This window comes from Schistocerca americana, chromosome 2 (assembly GCF_021461395.2).
Source record: "Schistocerca americana isolate TAMUIC-IGC-003095 chromosome 2, iqSchAmer2.1, whole genome shotgun sequence".
Taxonomy (NCBI): domain Eukaryota; kingdom Metazoa; phylum Arthropoda; class Insecta; order Orthoptera; family Acrididae; genus Schistocerca; species Schistocerca americana.
The window spans coordinates 674,762,163-674,786,735 of record NC_060120.1 but is presented as its reverse complement, the minus strand read 5'-3'; the positions used below and the strand labels follow the sequence as shown (position 1 = coordinate 674,786,735).

Below are 24,573 nucleotides of genomic sequence, written 5' to 3'. Positions count from 1 at the left end.
AAGCCTCCTGAAGCATAGAGGACCAGTTAAAGCAATTCGGGTTCTGCCGATACCCAAGACATCAGGCGGAATAATCCCCTTCGTCACTTCTGTCCTCTCAGATCCCTCAGCGATGGGTTCACTGGCTGGTGGTACTGCGGCTATTTCCAGAACAGTCAAGAACGCACAGAACTCCTCGGAGAAGCTAGACGAAGCAAGACGGCATAACCGCATGATGGAAGCATTAGCAATCAGAAAAGGATTATACCTGAAACCATACAACAAGACATCTGCGTATCATGTTCCTCCTACCGTTTTTGAAGGAGGGTGTATTAAGAGGTGTATTAAATGTCCACTCATCAATTGGAGTTCATCTGGAAATTAAAGGTAGAAAAGAAACTGTGGAAATAGAAAACAGTGGATACGACATTAACGATTTAAACGACGATTTTAAACGCTCTGGAAAAGGGATTGCGCTATGTGAAAAAGAAATGGTTCAAATGGCTCTGAGCGCTATGGGACTTAACACCTTAGGTCATCAGTCCCCTAGAACGTAGAACTACTTAAACCTAACTAACCTAAGGACATCACACACATCCATGCCCGAGGCAGGATTCGAACCTGAGACCGTAGCAGTCCAGCGGTTCCGGACTGCAGCGCCTAGAACCGCACGGCCACCGCGGCCGGCTCTTATGTGAAACATCAATACACTTAAATCTGAAATAAAGACACCGAATTCAGCGACTGATTTCAACCAGAAAGTTTCAGTAGGACTGAGATTGGATCCCACAAAAGGACAAGTTTTGAAGAAAGAGCCTAATAAATTTTACAGATCCGACCAGTCAGTGTATATACTTCGTGTCAGTATAGACAGTGTCGTGTGTAAAATTGTTACAATCTCTTACCTCAACAAGAGATTGATTCACACAACTTACATATTCTTCCCATCAGTTGGAACAGGGTATAAGATCATTGAAACAACTGCAACGTGATTTACCTTCCAGTCACAGTCCAGACACTCCACTATCTGGAGCTGCATATTATGGACTGGTACAACCAACTCATGTACTTTCGTGGTAGGAAATCATTGCATAATTACATCTAAAGTGGAACCAGCTGTGACCCTGAATGTGCAGAAACCTGTCAGGACCAGAATTGACAGTGACCTTCAACAGGCCGGGACGTGAAGTGGGCCCACCTGAGCTTCTCAGCGAGAACAAAGTCATTCTCTTGCTGGGAGACTGGAAGCGGCAGCGGCGACTTCAGCAAGCCAGGACTCACAGCAGCTTCCCAGCGTCCTCGTATTGTCAACAAAGAGAGAATGCGAATAAGGCATAAAACCGAGATGCACAACGCACCACGTGGCGCTTAACAACAGAACAGCAATGTTATAAAACATGCGAACTATGAGTTTCCTAAATCAGTAGATCTGAAATCACGGTGACATCATTCGACTTAACTAGCCCGATGGAATATGATGAGCATATTATATGACAGGAATGCTACTCGCTTAAAACTTGTGCATCAACCACATTTAACAAGAAGCGCGAAATCGGGATTGTAATCCAGCATCAAGACGCTTTAAGCCTCCCATGCAGAAGTTTCAAATATCTTGATGGATAATTTACGAAATGGGATGGTACCGTTACTGTGGCATTGAACCTTACACGTAATGCTTCGGTGTTCCTGTTTCATGAGATACGAACTTAACGAAGTCGAGATTGATTGTACATCCAATGTGGGCATAGCATCAACTCTTAAAACGTGTGTCTCTGCTTCTCCCTCAGATTTGAACGATTTAGAAGATGCTGGATAGTTCATAGAGGAGCCAGAGGGCAGAGCAGTGGAGGAGAATAAGAAATTTACTTCATATACACATCTAAAACTGCCTATGGGATACTTTGAAGACATATGGCGAATTGTTCTGAATGCTAGACAAGAACTTACTCTGGTGCAGAGTGCAACGGATAAGAAGTCATATATTCAAGGAGTTCAAGAGTAGAACGAGATCATCAATAAAATAACATAGAAAATGCCACACATCACTATATTGGATGAGCGGCATTTGAAGTTACTAAAAGTTCTGAAAGCTGGTGTATTTCCACGACTATCTTTTTGTTCGTGGAAGTTTTCGAGCACCCAGTGTTACCACCACCTGCAACTTTGCTGAACTGGAGACACCCAGATTCATCATACTTGCGAGGAGGGAATATAACAAATGATTCCACCAAATTTGACAATTGCAGGTTAACTACTGCCAGAGTCTACCTGAGCTCCGAATTCTTCACGTATGATAATTTACACCTGCAGCGAAATGAAAATATATAGAGTCAAGCATATGACATGTATGTGAGGTTCCGTGCTTCATAGTATGAAGAGGAAGGATTGCTCAGCCCACGGAAATTGGTACGAACTGCCGTAATGTACTGCTCAAAACAGAATAAGATAATTAAATCTGTACCTACAGTCAATGGACGTGCTTCACTGCTTTAATCTCTTTAATTATGTTGAGAGGGAGAGCCAAAATTGAGCAAACGTGTATTTCAAGTTACTTATTTTGGGTTTTGGCTTCTTTGTATAAAGTGTTAACCAGGCCCAGCTTCCTAGACGGATGTGTGGAAAAGACAAAACGGTCGTCGTCTCCCGTGTATAAAACGCTTTGTGCAGCCATGCTAAGTGAACTCAGTGGACTCCACGAGTTGTAACTCTATGACTGCACGTTACGCTGTGGTGCACCCCCTATACATCAGGGATAACGGCCTTTACGAAGCTGTGGCGGAGGCAAGTTGAGCTGCTCTGTTCCTGCAATCTGTAAAGGTTAGGAGTCAAAACTTGAGTGCAGGTCTACGACGAAACCGTCTCCCTGGCCTAGGGTCAAGAGTGTAACAACAAAACACACCCGAGTTACGAAGCGAATGCTGATGCCACAGTATTTCCTGTCGTAGCAGTGCTAAATCTATGGTCTGATAGAAACGTAATGAATTAGATGTCTATACATAAGAGTCCTGGAAGAGGAAAGAGCCCAGCTTCCCCACGCCCCCCCCCCCCCACGGCCCCCATGACGTGTCTTACGTCAAGCACATCCAATAACATGTTTTAAACATATACATAGCACACGTTCTCTTCTTTTGTGTAGAGTTCTTGGGAAACGTTTGTCCTCAGCTTCCATGTTCGTTTACTGAGTATACTAAGTTTTGTTTAAGGACTTGTTTTAGACAGAAAGATTACATTCAACAGCTACGTTAGTAATATCAAAGAGCAGAATCACAGCACAACATGCTAATTATTTGATTACAAGAGAAACGTGTAACACCATAATGTGTTGCACATTTAGTGTATTGTCATGTATGTGTATACATGGCAACTATGTTTGCAAAATATCTCGAGGAACAAGTATCGTTTGACATATAGTACATGAATTTCCTATAAAAACGGGGTCTTGTCTCAAATATCTTACAGTCATGAAATGGTTCACATTTCTTCTCCTTCTTAGACTGATGGTTTTGAAACTCATAACAACCTGCAAGCGCTCAGGAATTTTTGAGAAGTTATCATCCTCCACTAATGGTAATGTTGTGATGTTGTCCATACAATCACAGGCCAGAGAAAGCAATATGCACATCGGCAGGCAGAATGGCATTAGGTGACGCCGTGAGCTTGAAACATTTCTCTAAAATCGTTTTACTTGATAAGCTAAGTAATATATATCTCGATAATGATAGACGTAGGTATGAATTATCACTTAAACCAGAAACGATAACTGGGGGACGCTAATGGGGTGGGCAAAAATTTCATTTTTTCCCCAAGAATCATCAACTTCTTAAAAATAAAGCACTCCGTCTTCAGGCCACGAATGGCCTACCGGGACCATCCGACCGCCGTGTCATCCTCAGTGGAGGATGCAGATAAGAGGGGCGTGGGGTCAGCACACCGCTCTCCCGGTCGTTATGATGGTCGAGTAGCTCCTCAGTTAGCATCACGATGCTGAGTGCACCCCGAAAAATGGCAACAGCACATGGCGGCCTGGGTGGTCACCCACCGAAGTGTCGACCACGCCCGACAGCCCTTAACTTCAGTGATCTCACGGGAACCGGTGCAGCCACTGCGGCAAGGCCGTTGCTTGTCTTTTTCTTTAGCACGTATATCTTTGAGCAACTTTCCAAAATACAATAGTCATGTTTTGGGAGTGAAAGTGGTAATGAAAACAATTGGTGACTTAAGAGGCTGTTTTATTTAGTGCTTCTCACCCCACTCCTCCGCCTAAAAAACCGTTGTTTTATGCAAAAGAGAAAACTGAAGTTCATAAAATGTTATCAGAAAAGTGTAAACTGGTCTCATGAGACTCTACCGAAGTGCTGTTCTTCCATTATCATTTTCTTTTGCGTATTTAAAATATTTTTCATATGAAGAAGTGTGATAAATCAGCAGTCAAGGAATATCCTGCGAAGTTGCTCTCACCCAAATATAGAATTAGTGCCGCAAAGACACACTAGGATCTCTCTGGGATGCATGAATAGGCTACTTTAGTTACTTTGATTTGAAATAGTTTCTTGTTATTGTCGCTAGTCTCAATATATCTTAGTATACGTGTTACTACGAAGTTACACAATTTTCTTGCAGATCTTCAGATTCAAAAGAAATGAGAAATAAACGAATGTAAACAATGACGTTTAATTTTAAGGAAATTTTATCTTACTTCCTTGCGTACTGCTGTGATTTATAACCGTTCCAGGTTGTAAATCGTGTTAACTGGATGCTGCGAATGTTATTAGGTGATAGATGGTTCCAATGCTGGCGATGGACGAAAATTTCATTAAAAGAATTCCAGCGTCAAACAGAGTGAGAAGGGTGATGACGCATACTTCTTGATAAACAGTCTGTATGTTAAGGAGATGGTGTGTTAATTACGAATCTCGAATGTGCCACCACCGGACTTCCATGTTTTCACCGTGCTCGTTCTTTTATATGGGTATTACCTCCTAAAAACGGAACACAGTTCAACCCTACGCAAGTGCTCGCGTTGGGTTGTGGACAGGGAATGGCGCCGCATTTGCGTAACCTTCAACTGAGGGTTCTGCATGTCGCTATGTAACAGGACGCGTTTCGCAATGTCATTGTTGTCCAGGAACCACCTTAATTAACTTCATTCTTCCTGATAGGCACTCTGTCGCCTCCAGATACTTTTTCTACTAACAAGTAGATCTGCTTGCTCACGACGGCTCGCTAACAAACAAGAGAGTTGAAGATGAATTTCGATCGGCGCTTCGTTACGTGATGTTTGTTACAGATCTTTTCCTGGTGGTAGCAAAGTTCACAGTCGCCATTAACAGCTGCTACAACGATGAGAGCTCTCACGGCGAGCGAGAATAAAGTTCATGGCATGTTCTTTAGCTTGCCTCGGACCTTTCCAAAATGCTTCTTGCTTTAGGTATACCGCTAATATGTAACTGTTAAATAATAACTCAAAGTGTCATAATATCTGAACACGTATCTGCGGTAACTAATATTTGATTTATAAACAAATAATTCTCTTTTTGTGGCAGCCAGACGACATGCAGACCAAGAGAAAATGGAACGCGGAAGTAGACATACCAAGGTGTTGCTTGTGGATATTTCGAAACCAAACTAGGCTACACAGGTTGTCCCAGGTGGAATGGAACAAGCGCTCGAAGCAAAAAAGTCAAGTAAATACGAGTTCTAATATAAACCTCAGAGATATGAGAAATATGTCCATTATAAATCTGAAGAGACGGGTGACTCCGTTCACGGTATTCCCACAATTATTGGTTTAACGGTGCGAATGTAAGAGGATCCTGGATTTCGCATTATCAACACGATTCAGTCAGCGGACCCGGTGCAAGGAGCTTCTCAATCATTGCAGTGTCACTAATAAGGAGAGGTGCGTATGTTCCCTAAGTATTATTCCACCCTCATTCAGCATACATAGAGTTCAAGACTGGGGCTTAAGGTAAGGGAAAGCGTAAGGCGCAATTCTGAGACACTATCGAGAAAATCGCATTCGAAGTATGACGGTGTAGCTCTTATACACTCGATGGTATGTCCTTGTCACTGGAACAGTGGAGGCTCAGCCGTAAACGCTTTCACTCGTGCAGGCAAAGTCGGTGTCCTGGGTTCACATACAGGCAGTTTTTTCCAGTATGCACGCATTTGAGCTAGAAAATTGTATGTATTGTATTCCATTTTCCAGTCGTCCAGGGTTCAATCGATTTGGCCACGAGCCCAGAGAGGCGCTGCGGGCGATGTCGAACTGCTAGCAAAGGCACTCGCGTCGGTTGTCTGCTGCCATGGCCCATTAATGCAAGATTTTGCCGCACTGTTCTAACGGATATGTTCGTCGCTTGTCCCACATTGATTTCTGCTGTTATTTCACTCGGTGTCACTTGTCTATTAGCACTGCCTACTCTACGCAAATCTCTCTCCTCTCGGTCGTTAAGTGAAGAACATCGGCCACTGCGTCGTTCGTGGTGAGAGGTAATGCCTGAAATTTGGTATTCTCGGCACCCTCTTGGCACTGTAGAGCTCGAAATATTGAATCCCCAAACGAATTTCGAAATGGAATGTATCAACATTCCGCGTTCAGTGTCTGTGAATTCCCGTCTTGCGATCATAATCACATAGGACACAACTTCACATGAATGACCTGGGTACAAATGACCTTTTACATGCGATACAACAGGCATCTTATATGTGAAAGTCGCTACCCAATACTTTTACCATCTCAGTGTATTATGTATTATATTGCAATGTGAGAGTTTGTTGGTTACTGGTTATCCCTTACATTATATATTTTTTTCGATGTGACACCATTTGTTTCGTCAATGAAATTATGTGGATTTTCTGATGCTCAACTACTGTAGATTTAGATTTGATTTATCAAACCTGCTGTACTTCTCTGTTGCTCAAATTTTGTGTATTACTTTTTAACGTAATATTCGTATAATTTTTTACTACTTTGTTGTAGGACGCCTTTATCGTTTATATTTGTTCTAAATTTACACTAATATTTTAGTTGCAACGTGAGTGGGAAGTGTTAAAACTAGTGGAGGGGACAATTATAATTAAGTATTAATTTGCAAAAAACCACCAGAAGTGCGCCGCGTCACAGAGTTGTCGCCCTTTTAGCATTTGACAGCCGGTCAGCGGAAACTGTTACACATCCGGTCTGGACATAGTGATCCGCGATTCGTTGCAAAGCGTGTAAAACAGGATCCCTTTTCTCTGTCACGTCAACGAATAAGCGTTGTTCCTATGGATCTAGCAAATGTGCCGGTGTAGCGCCCTTTAAACGTTTGTCGACTCAGTCTGCCTGATGAAGGTTACTTTAACTAATGACTGCTGCCGATAATTTACTTCCCGTTTTCTAATTCCCAGAATTCCATATGATATAAGTACTTTTTGCATTATAATGTGTCAAAACGGTAGCATCTCAATTCTTATTGCTGTCTTCAAAAATGGTTCAAATGGCTCTGAGCACTATGGGACTTAACTTCTGAGGTCATCAATCCCCGAGAACTTAGAATTACTTAAACCTAACTAACCTAAGGACATCACACACATCCGTGCCGGAGGCAGGATTCGAACGTGCGACCGTAGCGGTCGCGCGGTTCCAGACTGTAGCGCCTAGAACCGCTCGGCCACCCCGGCCGGCTGCTGTCTTCCTTCACTCAAATTGTGATAAAAGGAATGACGAAAAGATGAGTCAGTCGTGACGAGATCAAAGCACTGGCGACAAAATAATTTGCAAAGCAGTCTGAAAATATTTGGGAGGTCGTAGATAACAGCGTTCCTCCTAACTTTTGTTTTGTATAATATCCAGTAAGTAACCATGAGATTGGTATCACTGTGTCTCCTGTCCGGTTATTCTCTGTACCAGACGAGAAAGGTTTGAAGTTTATCGTAACGAATAGGTGATGGGAGTTGCGAATTCTGTCAATGGCAAGACATGAGACGAGGCCGTTTTTTATGTTTCTATTTTTTCATTTATTTATTTATTTGCGAGGCTTTACTGGTCGTGAAATGGAAACCACAGAGAAAAACAGAAATCTATGATTTTTAAAATTTAGCAACTTCTTCCAGTTCCTTATCTAGTCGCGGCTCTGACTGAGATACGAGGTGCGACAGTAAAGTAATGAGACTGATGTGAAAAAATGTTGCTTACCGTTTTAGTCAAATTTAGTGTTCCAGAATGAGATTTTCACTCTGCAGCGGAGTGTGCGCTGACATGAAACTTCCTGGCAGATTAAAACTGTGTGCCGGACCGAGACTCGGACTCGAGACCTTTGCCTTTCACAGGAGAGCTTCTGTAAAGTTTGGACGGTAGGAGACGAGGTACTGGCAGAAATGAAGCTGTGAGGACGGGGTGTGAGTCGTGCTTGGGTAGCTCTGATGGTGGAGCACTTGCCCGTGAAAGGCAAAGCTCCCGACTTCGAGTCTCGGTCCGGCACACAGTTTTAATCTGCCAGGGAGTTTCAAGTTTAGTGTTGTCTCCTTCAGATTAGTTCCATTCTGATTGCACACACTTTTTCCAGCGCTTCTGCCATTGATGGTAACATTCCTGGAACTCATCTTCTGTAATATCCCCCAAGACCCTTGTCATAGCTTTTTGGACACCGCCGTTTTGACTCTTGGAAATAGAAAAAAGTCGCACAGATCGATATCTGGTGAATAAGGTGGCTGTGGTGGTACTGAAATTTATTTTGAGGTTAAAAATTGCTGTACTGACACAGCAATATGGTTGGTTGGTTGGTTGGTTGTTTGGGGAGGGAGACCAGACAGCGTGGTCATCGGTCTCATCGGTTTAGGGAAGGAAGTCGGCCGTGCCCTTTCAGAGGAACCATCCCGGCATTTGCCTGGAGTGATTTAGGAAAATCACGGAAATCCTAAATCAAGATGGCCGGACGCGGGATTGAACCATCGTCCTCACAGCAATATGGGATGGAGCATTATCGTGATGCAGAATCCTATTATCTGCAATGTTGGCATAGACACGAAGAACTCTTTTGCGAAGTCGTTCTAAAATTTCTTTGTAGTAATAGTGGTTAACTGTTAGTTCATGAGGACCCACTCTTCATGAACAATTCCCTTGGAATCAAAGTAGCACACAAGCATGCATTTCACTTTTGACTTTGACATGCGAGCTTTTTTTGGTCTGGGTGATCCCTTTGAGCACAATTGCGAACTTTAACGTTTTGTCTCTGGATCATACTGCAAAAATGAACTTTCATCACCAATGATAACACGGCTCAACAATTCTGGATTGATTTCGGTTTGCTCTAACAGATCGGGTGCCACATTTTCCCGTGTTTCTCGCTGTTGTGGTGTGAGATTTTTGGGGACAATTTATGCAAAAGTATTTCACATACCAAGATCTTCAGTTATAATTAGAGGAACCGTTTCTCGATTGATGTTCAGTTCTTCTGCAATCATTTTCATGGATAATGTTCGATTAGATCGTACGAGTTCACGCATCCTGGCCAAGTTGACATCCGTCTGTGTGGTTGATGGTCGTCCACTGCGGTCTTTATCTTCAAAATTCGTTGTGCCTTCACTAAACATTTTATGCCAACGAAAAACTTGAGCTCTAGACATAACCTCCTCTACAAAAGCCTTCTGAAGCTTACCGTAAGTTGTCGCGTTTTCACCCAAATTAACGCAAAAAGAAAAGGCGTACCGTTGCGCAATATTATGCGGTTCCATTTCCGTGACGAGAGACACAAACACGTGTTAACTTGTTACAGCACAACTCACGACTGAGCAGTTGCATCGATGTGCCGCTTGGACTAGAAGCAGCTCATAGACCAAGGTCAAAGATATTGTGCCTATGCAAGCCTTCAGGGTTGCCACATCTTGCAAAGAAAATCAATCTCATTACGTTATTGTCGCACCTCGTATTTGTTGAAGGTTTACAACTTTTCAAGAACCTTCATCATAGAAGGCAGCAGCTTTCCGCGAATTCTCTATGCTGGTCTGCAGATCGTTTTCTGGATCAAAATGTTGTCCTCACAGGTAACGCTTCATGTGAGCAAAGAGATGAGAATCAGATGGAGCTACATGCAGGCTGTAACATGGGTGGTCAAACACTTTCCATCGAAAACATTGCAGTGAGTTCCTGCTCCATTGCCCCACTTTGCTGTTATGCGTGGCAGGTGCATGGCAGGTACGATATGTGGACTGCATGAAATCAGGCGGATACCCTCGGCAAATGGCAGCACACTCTTCACTCTTGGTGGGACAATCTTTTGTTCTGGGCATCTTAACGTGCTCACTGCACACTCAAAACTGAAAAGACCCACGCGACGCGATCGATGGGCATAGTAGAGACACTGCGCAACACATCTGTGCAAAGATTTATCGAATTTTCACTGTGGTTTTAATGTCGTGATCGATCGGACCTTGTAAAACATGAGAACATATAACAATTTATTTTGGTCTCACCCAGCATGGGGCTGAGCGTTACATAAAGAAAGGAAACAAAAAGTTTTTATAAGATGTTATTTATTACCAATTAAATTGATGGTAAATAGTACAGGTACGAAAGTGGGACTCGTTTCTGAAGAAACTTTGCATGGCGAAGTACAGCAATTCCGGCGACGAGATACACTCCCTGGGGCTGTAGCGACAGGCAGGTAGCACAGGTCGGTTATCGCCACCTGTGGGAGAAGCGGATGCCGCCGGAGTAGTTGGGTTTGCCGGCCCCAGGCCCGTGGTAGACCCTCTGCCAGGAGCCTTCGGCGTCCACCCGGCTGTTGCCGTCGTCGCTCTTCCATACGTTTCCGTGGGCCTGGGCGTCCACCACGGTGCCCACGCCCTTCTCTTTGTGCACGTCCACGCCTACTCCGCCACGGTCCTCCTGAGAAAAATGGTTCAAATGGCTCTGAGCACCATGGGACTTAAATGCTGAGGTTATCAGTACCCTAGAACTTAGAACTATTTAAACCTAACTAACCTAAGGACATCACACATGCCCGTGGCAGGGTTAGAACCTGCGACCGTAGCGGTCGCTCGGTTCCAGACTGTCGCGCCTCCTGAGAAGCATTTGGAATATTGTCAAAATTACATCAAATGCAAAGTCACCTGGTTTCTGCTGACCATAGTTTCCTCTACTGACTATGGCTACATTTGGTGGGCCGGGGGCGGGGAAGTGGGCGGGGGGGGGGGGGGGGGGGGGAAGAAATTTGGTAAACACATGACTATTTATCTCCAAAAGTGAGACACTACATTTCGTTTAGTTAGTTCTTCAGTTCAGGAGAGTCAGTAAACGACGATGGAATTGGAAGATATGATGACGATCTTGTTGTGGTTGTTTCAAATACAAGAAAAAAGAGAACAAAGCAGTGGCGTATGAGACAAAACCTAGCAATAGGCATCATTAAACAAGCATTTGTAGCAAATAAACTAGGGAAGTTACTTACACGGAAATATACTTTAAGACAAAAGAATGACGCACCACAGAGGAATTGCCCAAATGGGATGGAAATCTGTAGATGTGATGAACGTGTACAGACAAACAAACTATTACTATTTCAGAAAAAAATGGATGACTTCTTCAAGAGAAACCGCTACACAAGTTTAGTACGTCAATATCGCGTTGGTCAATCTTTGGCCCTTATACTAGCAGTTATTCGCCTTGGCACTGATTGATTTGTTGGATGTCCTCCTGAGTTATATCGTGCCATTTTCTCTCCCACTGGTCCGCTAGATCGTCAAAATCCCGAGATGGTTGGAGGGCCCTGACCATAATGTCCCACACGTACTCAACTGGGGAGAGATCGGTCGTGTTGGCCAAGACAGGGTTTGGCAAGAAACTTTCAACGTGCGTCAGCGAGCGCTATCTTGCTGGAATGTAAGCTCAGGATGGATTGCCATGAGGGCAACAAAACGGGGCGTGCTGTAACGATGACGTTGGTGGCAACCAAAGGACTAGAGGTGAACGAACGTATTAATGACCTGCTCTGTCTCTCGAATGAATCATATAGTTTTTCTGAAACTGTAATGATTTGTCTATACATGTAAATCACATCTACCAATTTCCGTCCCATTCGGATAGTTCTTTTGTTGTGCGTCTTTCTTTTTCTTTTGTATAGTTCAAAAAGCAGTAACATCAAATGTACTCTTGTCACAAATATAAGCTCCATTCACTAACGTATCAAGCGTAACATACAATACCCAACAAAGTTGTAGTTCAAAACAAGCCTCGTAACTTGCGGAAATTGACACGCTTATGGATACTGTATAGCTCGCTATCCTACGTAGCTATGCAGGGTGTAAATGGTATAAAGTGCCAAAAAAATCCAGTTAACAGAACACATGTAATGGATTTAAAACGTCTAGTAACATGTTGGTCCATTTCCTACGGTTTTCCCAGACAAAAAAAGTTCGTCTCGTGACAATGTTTTTGGAAAGGACTCTGGACAGCACATACGAATTAGGCGTGACTTGTGGAAACGTTTTGCACAATGAAATGGAAGAATTCATGAAACAGGATGAGTACACTACGGGTTACGTCGTCCACCCCTCCCCCAACACAGGTACATTTATATAAGCGATCGATTCGTGTAATTTACTTCTGCGCGTATTGACATCGCAGGCGTTAAGTCGCAAACAAGTAGGCAACAATGTCCTGCTGCCGCGCGAGGTAGCCGCGCGCTCTAGGGGGCCTTACAACGGTTCGCGCGGCTGCCCCGTCGGAGGTTCGAGTCCTCCCTCGGGCATGTGTGTGTGTGTGTGTGTGTGTGTGTGTGCGTGTGTGTGTGTGCGTTATCATCAGCGTAAATTAGTTTAAGGTAGATTAAGTAGTGTGTAAGCCTAGGGGACGATGACTTTAGCAGTTTGGTCCCATAAGAGCTTATAAATTTCTAACAATGGCCTGCTTGGTTGAGTCACTGTAATATGTCGATCGTCGGCAGTCGTCGAGTTATCTGTGCAGACGTTGCAACTCCGTTAAATGTTAGGAAGGAACGGAGATTTACTATCACTGAACTAGGCGATATTCATTTAATTTATGGCGAGGCAAATGGTATTGTGATGGCAGCTCTACGAATTTATCCGAAACATTTCCCACAACGAAGACCTCCTGCACGATCGATACTTTTCGTTACTACCGCGACCTTCGTTCTGATAATGTAAAAGAGAAAACGTCTGGTTGTACTTAATTCATTGTTTACGTCAACCGAATTACACGTTCTTGACACCCCAATGAGTATTTAAATTTCTTGTTTCGGTAGTACCTAGCCGCCGGCCTGCGCTGTTGTACACGCCCAATGTTTACATTGCTTGACTCGTCCGTTACCTTTCCCTGACCGTCACATCGCTGTCGATAATACACAAGCAAGATCGTGTGCCGACAGTTGACAAAGTAAACAGAGATGTGTCTACAATCAAACATACAACTATCTGTCTTTTAGGAATACGAAAATAAAGAATGTGACGCAACGGTATGCCAACGGCCTTGCCGCAGTGGTGACATTGGTTCTCGTCAGATCACCGAAGTTAAGCGCTGACGGGCTTGGCTAGCGCTGTTGGGAAACGGGATGCACTCACCTCTTCTTAGGCAAATCGAGGAGCGACTTGAAATGACTCTGAGCACTATGGGACTTAACTTCTGAGGTCATCAGTCCCCTAGAACTTAGAACTACTTAAACCTAACTAACCTAAGGACATCACACACATCCACGCCCGAGGCAGGATTCGAACCTGAGACCGTAGCGGTCGCACGGTTCCAGACTGTAGCGCCTAGAACCGTTCGGCCACCCCGGCCGGCGAGGAGCGACTTGATTGAGAAGTAGCGGCATTATGACGTCACACCCCTCCATATCCGCATCCGGTGACACCTATAGGCTGAGGATGACACGGCGGTCGGTTAGTACCGTTAGGGGTCTTCCGAGACGTTTTTCGTCACGGACACCGGGAGGTACCTTTCCGTATAATATTGGCAGTTTATTCTGTTTACACCCTGTGTGGTATTACTGATGATGATATTTGCCAGACGTCTGCGGTAACGATGTCACTTTATTTACGATTATTTCCTCTCTTTATCTTCCTAACAAAGGAAACGTATTGTAATTTTACTTTCTACGTAATTTGGTTTTAATTACATTGTTTCAAACTGTAGAGGTATAAGCGTAAGAAATAATACGAACGGAAAATATGGAGAGCCTCTCCCAGTACACCTGTATAATTTTAAGTGACTGTATGTCCATCTTTTCAAAGATGGTTCCGGGACTCGGCCGTTCACTGTAGGGTGTCAAATCAAACACCTTTCAGCCGTCTAATTTCCAAACTTATTTTAATTGGCTATCTGTTTCGGCGATTTAATACGCCATCTTCAGGCCCCTGACCGACGTGTAGGAAGATTCCACCTCGGTTCTGGTCAAAATAATACATGTGTCTGTCGATTTCTGCTTGTTGTCCATACAACACACTTCAACCATCATCTGCCGACTGATGATAGATCGATTTCATTAACTCTTGTCTGATTTAATTACGAACCAGTTAGCTTTCAAGCACATATTAAATCTCTGTTGTTTGGGCAAATGAAAGTTTTTTTTTTCTCTGCAAACAAATAAGCATGCTTTACCTTGTCCTCCGGAGACGGGAGAGCGCAGCTGAGAACTACGGCGCTCAGGACGAGGAACAGCACGGCTGTCTTCATAGTGGTTGACTCTGCGTGACTCTGGAACAGAAAAGTTGATGGCTGTTACGTCCAAATGAAACGAACAACAATAATAAGGGACTATCGTAAGTTATGATCTTTGTATCAACAGGAATGCGAGTATCCAGCGACTCCAAAGTACGAGAGTGCGTATTGTAATTTAATGATTGGGGCAAAATATTTCACACTGTGAGTTCTTTTAACTGGAAAACCGATATTAGTGTGTGTCACAGAAACGTAGCTTAACTCTAATTATACAAGAAGGAATAACTACATGTTAAACGTGTCGGGTGAGAAGAATTTTATAGGTTCTTGTATGACCAACACATCTGGGAAACCGATTCTACTCGGAAGCGATTCAGTTCGGATTCGACTCTGAACTACGTACGGTCCTTCTATGGCTGCTGAAAGATCAGACCCACAGATACAAGGCAGATCTTGCCTGCAAATTCAGTGCGGTCTTAAAGCAGACGTTACACACCGCTACCATATCCTATTTTGTCATCGTCCTGTTACCCACGATTTTATTTTACACTTCAACGCAGGAGATGTCCTCTCTACAGGATCTTTCCTCTCTCCCAAGAGCTGCCAGTCGAATTCTCCCTTGTGTTTCGGCGGATATTTGCAATTTAGTTTTTCAGCATTTAGCTGGAGTTGGCCCAAACAAATACTGTTTTTATGTCTTTCATGCAACGAACGGGGTCAACGGGAAGCGTCAGTTTGTTTCTCGTTACTGAGAAAGTGATTTTTAAATCAGAATTTCAAGTGTCCACTCGACAGTGCGGTCCCAAATTAGTTTAATGAGACAGTCGTTTTATCGATATGTATTAACTGTGGCAGTGAAACACGAAGACTAACCAGTACTCCAGCATTCGCTGCTGGAGTATTGTGTTTCTTCCTGTTTTAATGTCCCTGTGAAAAGACATCGATAAAAACGACCATCGCACTAGAGTAACTAGTGACCGCACCGACGAATGAGTGTGCACAACTCCAGTTGTCATGACATGATAAGCAGTATGTCTTTGGGCTGACTTCAGCTATCCAATGGGAAAAAACGAGCTTTCAAGTATCTGATGAAACATCAGAGAAACGAAGATTCATAGGAAAGACAACCGACATAAGATTAAATAATTCTCCGCGTCTTCTGATCCATCGCCATGAATTAAACAAGAGCGGGGTCTTACTACAAAGGAAGTTATTTTTTGTACGAACGCCCATAGCTGAGGGTAGCTCACTGTTGTTCCTTGAGGTTGCTCGCAAGGCAGACTAACTGGTCATTACCAGCACTTCACTAGATCACACGAGATTCGAATATTGATGAAGAGATCTGTCACCGACCTTCACACTTCATTCCAGTGTTACGTACAGCAATCTTTACCATTCTTAACGAAAGTGGAAATTCAGTTCTTCGGGACGTATTGTTGACTCATCAGACGTGCTTAAGAATTGGAAACATAAGATTCCTGAAAATAACTTATGGCAAAGTCACATTGTCTACGCGATACTGTAGCAGCATGAGGGTCAATGTGGAGATCAAACCGATTATTCTACACAGATAAACGTCTGTGGCCTCTTCTCTATTAAAACTGTTCTGTTGCAATATAATTAGGCACTAAGTAATTCCGTATATGTTGCAGCTCGCACGATATAATTGAAATTAATTTTTTCTCCTTGAGAACACGTTCCTGTCACAGAGAGAACTTTTAACAATTAGATAACTGAAGAAAGCGGGAAAACTGTTTTAAAACATAGTCATGGTTTTGTTCCTTGATGGTGAATGGTTAGGCTGTTCTATAAAAAGGATTGTATTAATCATTAATTTGAACCGATGCTAACTATAACGTATGCTGTATTACTGTCGAACGAAATGTACTAGTCATCCTGTATACGACTGGGGTCCAGGAAGGATTAAATAGGTTCTAGTGAAAAAAAAATTCTTAGTTGCTGTTAGTTTTGTATTACCAGTAGCGTGCTCAAGGTGAAACTTTATTTCAAATTGGTGATTATCATACAAATTATAGGCGCTACTGTCAACACATTAACGTGATATGATGAAAAATAAGATATGTGATGACAATGTAAAAATCGACAGTAATTTCTAATTTCGTTCGCCACAGTATGTTACTTATTGTGCTGCAGCTGAGCTTCAAGTGCATGAAACATGTAAAATGCGCCCTCTGACATAAATTCCGTACCTACGCAGAAAAGGAGAAAGAAGATCGCTATTAACTGCGAACGTCAAGGCTCTCAGTACCTTCGTACGGTGTTAAACTAAATGTGCACCTCCTGTTGACTGCATATCAAACTGGTCAAGGGCAATAAAGCAATAGGAAAATACTGTCTGGCTGCCATTAGTTCCTTTAGTACTAACTGACTAATATTGTACGACATCTTTCTTTATTACCAATTGGCAAGACTAACAGTGAAGGTGCGAATAAACTTGCCAATAACAGAAACAAAATTTAAACATTTTGTGTGTCACTCTCACCTATTAGTAATCTTAATCATTGTCTAGCTTTACTAGAATTAACACGTAAAAATGTCTGTATCACTTCCAAATTTCCTATGAAAGTTCGCAGCATTAATACTGTGCATCTCACATCAAGGACCAGCATCTTTGCCGGAAGTATAGCTGCCTCCTCAGACTTACTTGTTCCTCCGCGGCGGTCGGGCTGATGCTGCTGTTTCTCTGCCAGCTAGTGGATGCCTCAAGCTCCCAGCTGACAGCAGCCTTTATACCCCCGGGGTCTGGGGTCGGTCTTCCCGTCGGTGCATCACCACACTGCGCGCAGGCGACATTGTTTGCTCCCGGTTAGACCGCGAGGCGCGCCTGCGGAGGCAGTGACGTCAGCGCCTTCCTGGCAGAGTGCAGTAACCGCCGTGGACTCAAAGAACGGCCTCGGCCTTTCCTTAACGATGAATGGCGGTGGCAAGTGCTACAAGTTCTCATTACAGTCTATTCGTCACGGTTAATGGATATTTCCAAGAACAATTTCATCTCAAGTAACTCTATTGCATGTTTTCTTTGAGAGAGCTTTTACATTAGTCTGCGCAGTTATAGCTATAGTCATCTTATTTCCCTTACTCACAAAAAGAACCCTAGAAATAACACTATCAGGTACAGTGACGGGAGCCGCTCCACGGTAAGTGGCCCCTTACTTATGGAGGACACGCAAACATTTTCGAAATCATATATTTTTTCCGGAAGATTGTATTGGAGCATTCCTCACACTAAAAAGTAGTATGATACGTTACTTAATGAAATTATAAAATCCAATGGCCTGAGAATATACTTTCGTCGATTATTTTATATTTTTTCCATCCTTTGCATATTCGTCGTTTTAATTTTTGAAGAGGAGTATTAATCAGACATGAAATCCTGACGTGAAAAAAAGGAATTTTTGTTACAAAAAAGTCTCAATTCCACCGTAAATGGACCTTAAACTAAAGTATTAAGCTTTGAAATGAAAGAACATTGACTCGAATAATCTAAGCTTCATTATACACTTGTTTAACAGAATAGAACAACATCGATATAAATAGTGTAACGTTCAGTGACACATTTATGACTCAAGTGTAGTGCTCAGCTCTTTACGGGCACAATTCTCATGGGCCCAACACCAGGAAATGTAGCACTCAACCCAGTCTTCTGAGAGATATTTCGAATTAGTTGATGTGTGAGAAGTGTGGCAACCTGTATAGCTGCTATGACTTTATAATTCTGAGTCAAAACTTTAAGTGCCTATTCAGTTATTTCTTTCTCGGTGAGATTAGTACCTGATTTTTCATTTGTGTTCTTGGTTTTATTTGACTACACACTTGCACTGCACATCGCGAGTTCTGTGCTGAATAACATTTTAGAGTACTGATGAAATCCCACCTCCGTTTGCACATCGCTTAATTTTGACACTCAGATCGTTATTTTTTTTTTTTTATAAAGAAGCAAGATTGGAGTGAAATATTTTATGGGAGTGCTACATTGTGAATTCAAACAGATTTGACAGATAAAGTCTAATGCGTTTTATTCAGTGATCATTTATTTTGTATTGACGACAACAGATCTGGTAAACAAAGGTTCACAGCATTCAGGGCTAACATTTAACATAAAGTTAAACCGATTACCTGGAATTCACATCGTGTAGCGTGAGCTTCACAGACTCCATTTCAAGCAAGCTTCAGATATTTTCAGTCAAAATTTCTCAGTTACTCAGCTTTTCATAGTTTACTATTTGACTTCACAATTATAGGAGCCTTAAAATATTTTAAAGGATGCTTTTACATATAACTTGTTGCCATTCCGAAACTTATTATTGTTTTGAATCAGAACATGAGAGGTATCCTTGCTCCATAGCCCAGTCTTCAGTGGCGTTTCAAGCGCTTCAATTAGCCCCAGAGTTGAGAAACAGCTGTCCGATACTGCTCGACTGCCTCTTATAAGCGTTAACGGTTATGAAAATTACAACAGCCAGAACGAACGGCTCAATGAACCCAAAGTTTGGAGTGTGTATGGAACAGTGTATGAAAGAAAAAGCTACTAAAATATCAAAGAGACGGAGTATGCGTAGGTTGAACGTGCTTATGTGATGAGGTGCATCTCTTTGGGCCAAGTGTAATCAGCGAAGAGGTGCCAAATCAACGGCAAATGTGGAGGTAATACCTTGCCAATACGGAAGAGCAGAATATCGATTTGTGAGTTGTAACGGAGCAGTTTATCCTTCACATGGTCACCTATAATTATTTCGCAAACATTACTTGCTAGTATTACTCTCAGTACGACCGTGCGTCTCATTCCGAAGAAAAATTTCTCCGTCCAAACCATTATAATTCACGTAACACGACGGGTCTGGATTCTCCGCCTTCCCTGGTCTGCTCCACATATCCCGCGGAACAGTGCAAAAGGAGACTTGCTCATAGTGCCTTAACTGTTTTCTGTGGGCGGCAGTTTGACTGTGCGATTCATTGAAATCGCTTTTTTTCCTGTCATCTCGTTTATACATGATGGAGTAGGGTTTAATGTTCCGTCGTCATCGAGGTAATTGGATAGGGAGCTCGAGCAAGGAATGCTTGAAGGACGGGGAAGGAAATCGGCCGTAATCTTTCAAAGGTACCATACCAGAATCAGCCAGGAGCGATTTAGCGAATTCACGGGAAACCAAATCTAGAGGGCCGGACGCAGTTTCGAACCGTCGTCCTCCTGAATGCGCGTCCAGTGTGCTAACCACTGCGCCATCTCGCTCGGTACAAAAGGTTTCATTATATCAAACTAACACAAATCTCTGGTGTATGTAGTTCCAATCGCATTACATTTGTTGAGACTGTTCTCTAGGAACATTTTACTTTCATCAGTTAGTTTCGTAGACCTGACAATCCTGTTTAACGCTTCTCTGCCGTCATGTTACATGACAGACAATGTTTAACTGTGATTGTACTAATGGATATGTTGCTGTGGTCACGGATGCAACAAGTGAGCAACGACAATTTGTCGTCGTGGGACATTTGTAAGATACTAAATGACAGCAAATCGTCACACTACTACAACTACACTCCTGGAAATGGAAAAAAGAACACATTGACACCGGTGTGTCAGACCCACCATACTTGCTCCGGACACTGCGAGAGGGCTGTACAAGCAATGATCAACGCACGGCACAGCAGACACACCAGGAACCGCGGTGTTGACCGTAGAATGGCGCTAGCTGCGCAGCATTTGTGCACCGCCGCCGTCAGTGTCAGCCAGTTTGCCGTGGCATACGGAGCTCCATCGCAGTCTTTAACACTGGTAGCATGCCGCGACAGCGTGGACGTGAACCGTATGTGCAGTTGACGGACTTTGAGCGAGGGCGTATAGTGGGCATGCGGGAGGCCGGGTGGACGTACCGCCAAATTGCTCAACACGTGGGGCGTGAGGTCTCCACAGTACATCGATGTTGTCGCCAGTGGTCGGCGGAAGGTGCACGTGCCCGTCGACCTGGGACCGGACCGCAGCGACGCACGGATGCACGCCAAGACCGTAGGATCCTACGCAGTGCCGTAGGGGACCGCACCGCCACTTCCCAGCAAATTAAGGACACTGTTGCTCCTGGGGTATCGGCGAGGACCATTCGCAACCGTCTCCATGAAGCTGGGCTACGGTCCCGCACACAGTTAGGCCGTCTTCCGCTCACGCCCCAAAATCGTGCAGCCTGCCTCCGGTGGTGTCGCGACAGGCGTGATTGGAGGGACGAATGGAGACGTGTCGTCTTCAGCGATGAGAGTCGCTTCTGCCTTGGTGCCAATGATGGTCGTATGCGTGTTTGGCGCCGTGCAGGTGAGCGCCACAATCAGGACTGCATACGACCGAGGCACGCAGGGCCAACACCCGGCATCATGGTGTGGGGAGCGATCTCCTACACTGGCCGTACACTACTGGTGATCGTCGAGGGGACACTGAATAGTGCACGGTACATCCAAACCGTCATCGAACCCATCGTTCTACCATTCCTAGACCGGCAAGGGAACTTGCTGTTCCAACAGGACAATGCACGTCCGCATGTATCCCGTGCCACCCAACGTGCTCTAGAAGGTGTAAGTCAACTACCCTGGCCAGCAAGATCTCCGGATCTGTCCCCCATTGAGCATGTTTGGGACTGGTTGAAGCGTCGTCTCACGCGGTCTGCACGTCCAGCACGAACGCTGGTCCAACTGAGGCGCCAGGTGGAAATGGCATGGCAAGCCATTCCACAGGACTACATCCAGCATCTCTACGATCGTCTCCATGGGAGAATAGCAGCCTGCATTGCTGCGAAAGGTGGATATACACTGTACTAGTGCCGACATTGTGCATGCTCTGTTGCCTGTGTCTATGTGCCTGTGGTTCTGTCAGTGTGATCATGTGATGTATCTGACCCCAGGAATGTGTCAGTAAAGTTTCCCCTTCCTGGGACAATGAATTCACGGTGTTCTTATTTCAATTTCCAGGAGTGTATAACAGACAGAGTGATAGCTCGGAACGATTTCTCGGATGATCCATTGCAAATGGGAAACAAATAAGAACATTTTGAACACTGCATGAAGTTCAGAAACTGGTCTTCAACATGAGATGTTCACAAAGTGTGATGATACTACATACGCAGTGCCCCATTATGTGCGCCAGATTCGGTACGAATAATTTATTGTGTTTATAATAAAACGAGATCTTTGACTATGATTATGTGAGTTGTCGCATTTAACTTGTACTGATAATTATTTTTTTATTTGCTTGTCTGGATGAACAGACATTAATAATGTGTGTGTGGGTGTGTGTGTTTATGTTCATGTATGTATGTGTGTATGTATTTTTTTCCGATGCACAACCTCAGTTGCACTCTACACAACAAGGCAGACTACGAAATACTTAATGGTCATTTTGTAAAGGAGAGCCAGGCCTAATTCAAATCGTTTTGTGATTAAGTGTATTTTGTTGAGTATATTGTCATTTACACTACAGAGCGTTATTTTTTGATTTCGAAATCGATTGCATTTTTCTAATCATACGTTCAGCTGTAACTATGATTGTAGCAGCAGCAACGGTAGCTGCAGTGTTTCCTTAAATTTAAAGAGTCAGAGTATTACGCATTTATTGATGGGTCGCTTTGCTACATCACTTGAGGAAAACTTATTTCCGTAACTATAGCCAGGGTCTCCTTCAATATTATTTATTATTGATGATCGGTTTCAACAGTTAAGATTGTCATCTTCTGATCTGTAAACTGATGGAATACATACAGAGCATTTGACTTATTATTTCTACTTGCCATTACATATGACGAAATGGAAATTCTACCTTCAAATTTTCTTCTTATACTTCCCGTTTCATTATGACTATCACAAATGCCATGTTCACATTATAGTAGATAGTTCTTGCAATATGTATGAAATCGGCATATACACTCCTGGAAATTGAAATAAGAACACCGTGAATTCATTGTCCCAGGAAGGGGAAACTTTATTGACACATTCCTGGGGTCAGATACATCACATGATCACACTGACAGAACCACAGGCACATAGACACAGGCAACAGAGCATGCACAATGTCGGCACTAGTACAGTGTATATCCACCTTTCGCAGCAATGCAGGCTGCTATTCTCCCATGGAGACGATCGTAGAGATGCTGGATGTAGTCCTGTGGAACGGCTTGCCATGCCATTTCCACCTGGCGCCTCAGTTAGACCAGCGTTCGTGCTGGACGTGCAGACCGCGTGAGACGACGCTTCATCCAGTCCCAAACATGCTCAATGGGGGACAGATCCGGAGATCTTGCCGGCCAGGGTAGTTGACTTACACCTTCTAGAGCACGTTGGGTGGCACGGGATACATGCGGACGTGCATTGTCCTGTTGGAACAGCAAGTTCCCTTGCCGGTCTAGGAATGGTAGAACGATGGGTTCGATGACGCTTTGGATGTACCGTGCACTATTCAGTGTCCCCTCGACGATCACCAGTAGTGTACGGCCAGTGTAGGAGATCGCTCCCCACACCATGATGCCGGGTGTTGGCCCTGTGTGCCTCGGTCGTATGCAGTCCTGATTGTGGCGCTCACCTGCACGGCGCCAAACACGCATACGACCATCATTGGCACCAAGGCAGAAGCGACTCTCATCGCTGAAGACGACACGTCTCCATTCGTCCCTCCATTCACGCCGTCGCGACACCACTGGAGGCGGGCTGCACGATGTTGGGGCGTGAGCAGAAGACGGCCTAACGGTGTGCGGGACCGTAGCCCAGCTTCATGGAGACGGTTGTGAATGGTCCTCGCCGATACCCCAGAAGCAGCAGTGTCCCTAATTTGCTGGGAAGTGGCGGTGCGGTCCCCTACGGCACTGCGTAGGATCCTACGGTCTTGGCGTGCATCCGTGTGTCGCTGCGGTCCGGTCCCAGGTCGACGGGCACGTGCACCTTCCGCCGACCACTGGCGACAACATCGATGTACTGTGGAGACCTCACGCCCCACGTGTTGAGCAATTCGGCGGTACGTCCACCCGGCCTCCCGCATGCCCACTATACGCCCTCGCTCAAAGTCCGTCAACTGCACATACGGTTCACGTCCACGCTGTCGCGGCATGCTACCAGTGTTAAAGACTGCGATGGAGCTCCGTATGCCACGGCAAACTGGCTGACACTGACGGCGGCGGTGCACAAATGCTGCGCAGCTAGCGCCATTCGACGGCCAACACCGCGGTTCCTGGTGTGTCCGCTGTGCCGTGCGTGTGATCATTGCTTATACAGCCCTCTCGCAGTGTCCGGAGCAAGTATGGTGGGTCTGACACACCGGTGTCAATGTGTTCTTTTTTCCATTTCCAGGAGTGTATATCAGTATATCGTTTCCGTAAAGTCATTTTCTTAAAGTATGGAGAGTACATTACCTTTATTCCAATGGGAAGAATTAAATTTAAAATTCTGGAAAGAGTTAGAAAAGAGGCTCAAATCAAGTAAATAAATATCTTTTCAGTTTCATTCTGGTGCCCAAAAGCAATTTTTTATTTCATTAAAAACTAAGTTGAACAAGTTCCAACTTGAATGAACAGATTTAACTTTCAAACTTCGTTCCTTCAAAATGTGACGCCACTGTATAGCAAATAGTATCTTTAATTTTCAGCAGGAAGTTCTGAAGGTGAATATAGCACAGTTCTAGTCACTGTTCCTGTTCGAGTGGTTGATATAGTCACTACGTTCACGGAAAACAGAAATTATGGTGCGTAGTGAATGCTTCGAATCCTTTGTTGGTAAATGCAGCTACGCAATTGTTCGTCTACTGAACACTTCAAAAGAAGACTGATAGCCAAATTAAATCTTAATGAGGTAAAGACGAGGTCAAGATTAACCAAAGCGAGCATTATAGCTTAATATAGTGTCCAAATTGCAAATATATTTGTTCACGTTCGCGCTTACGCTTTTACACTCTA

At 44.0% G+C, this 24,573-nt stretch overlaps 1 protein-coding gene across 1 annotated transcript; it reads right to left on the bottom strand.

Moving 5' to 3' along the window:
* Positions 1-10,495: 10,495 nt before the first annotated feature.
* On the bottom strand, positions 10,496-17,405 carry LOC124596393. Its single transcript, XM_047135518.1, has 3 exons — positions 17,301-17,405; positions 14,576-14,671; positions 10,496-10,849 (listed from the first exon to the last, which is right to left on the bottom strand). The coding sequence occupies exons 2-3, from the start codon at positions 14,648-14,650 to the stop codon at positions 10,640-10,642; spliced, it is 285 nt and encodes a 94-aa protein (XP_046991474.1). The 5' UTR covers positions 14,651-14,671; positions 17,301-17,405; the 3' UTR covers positions 10,496-10,639.
* Between the last annotated feature and the right edge of the window lie 7,168 nt (positions 17,406-24,573).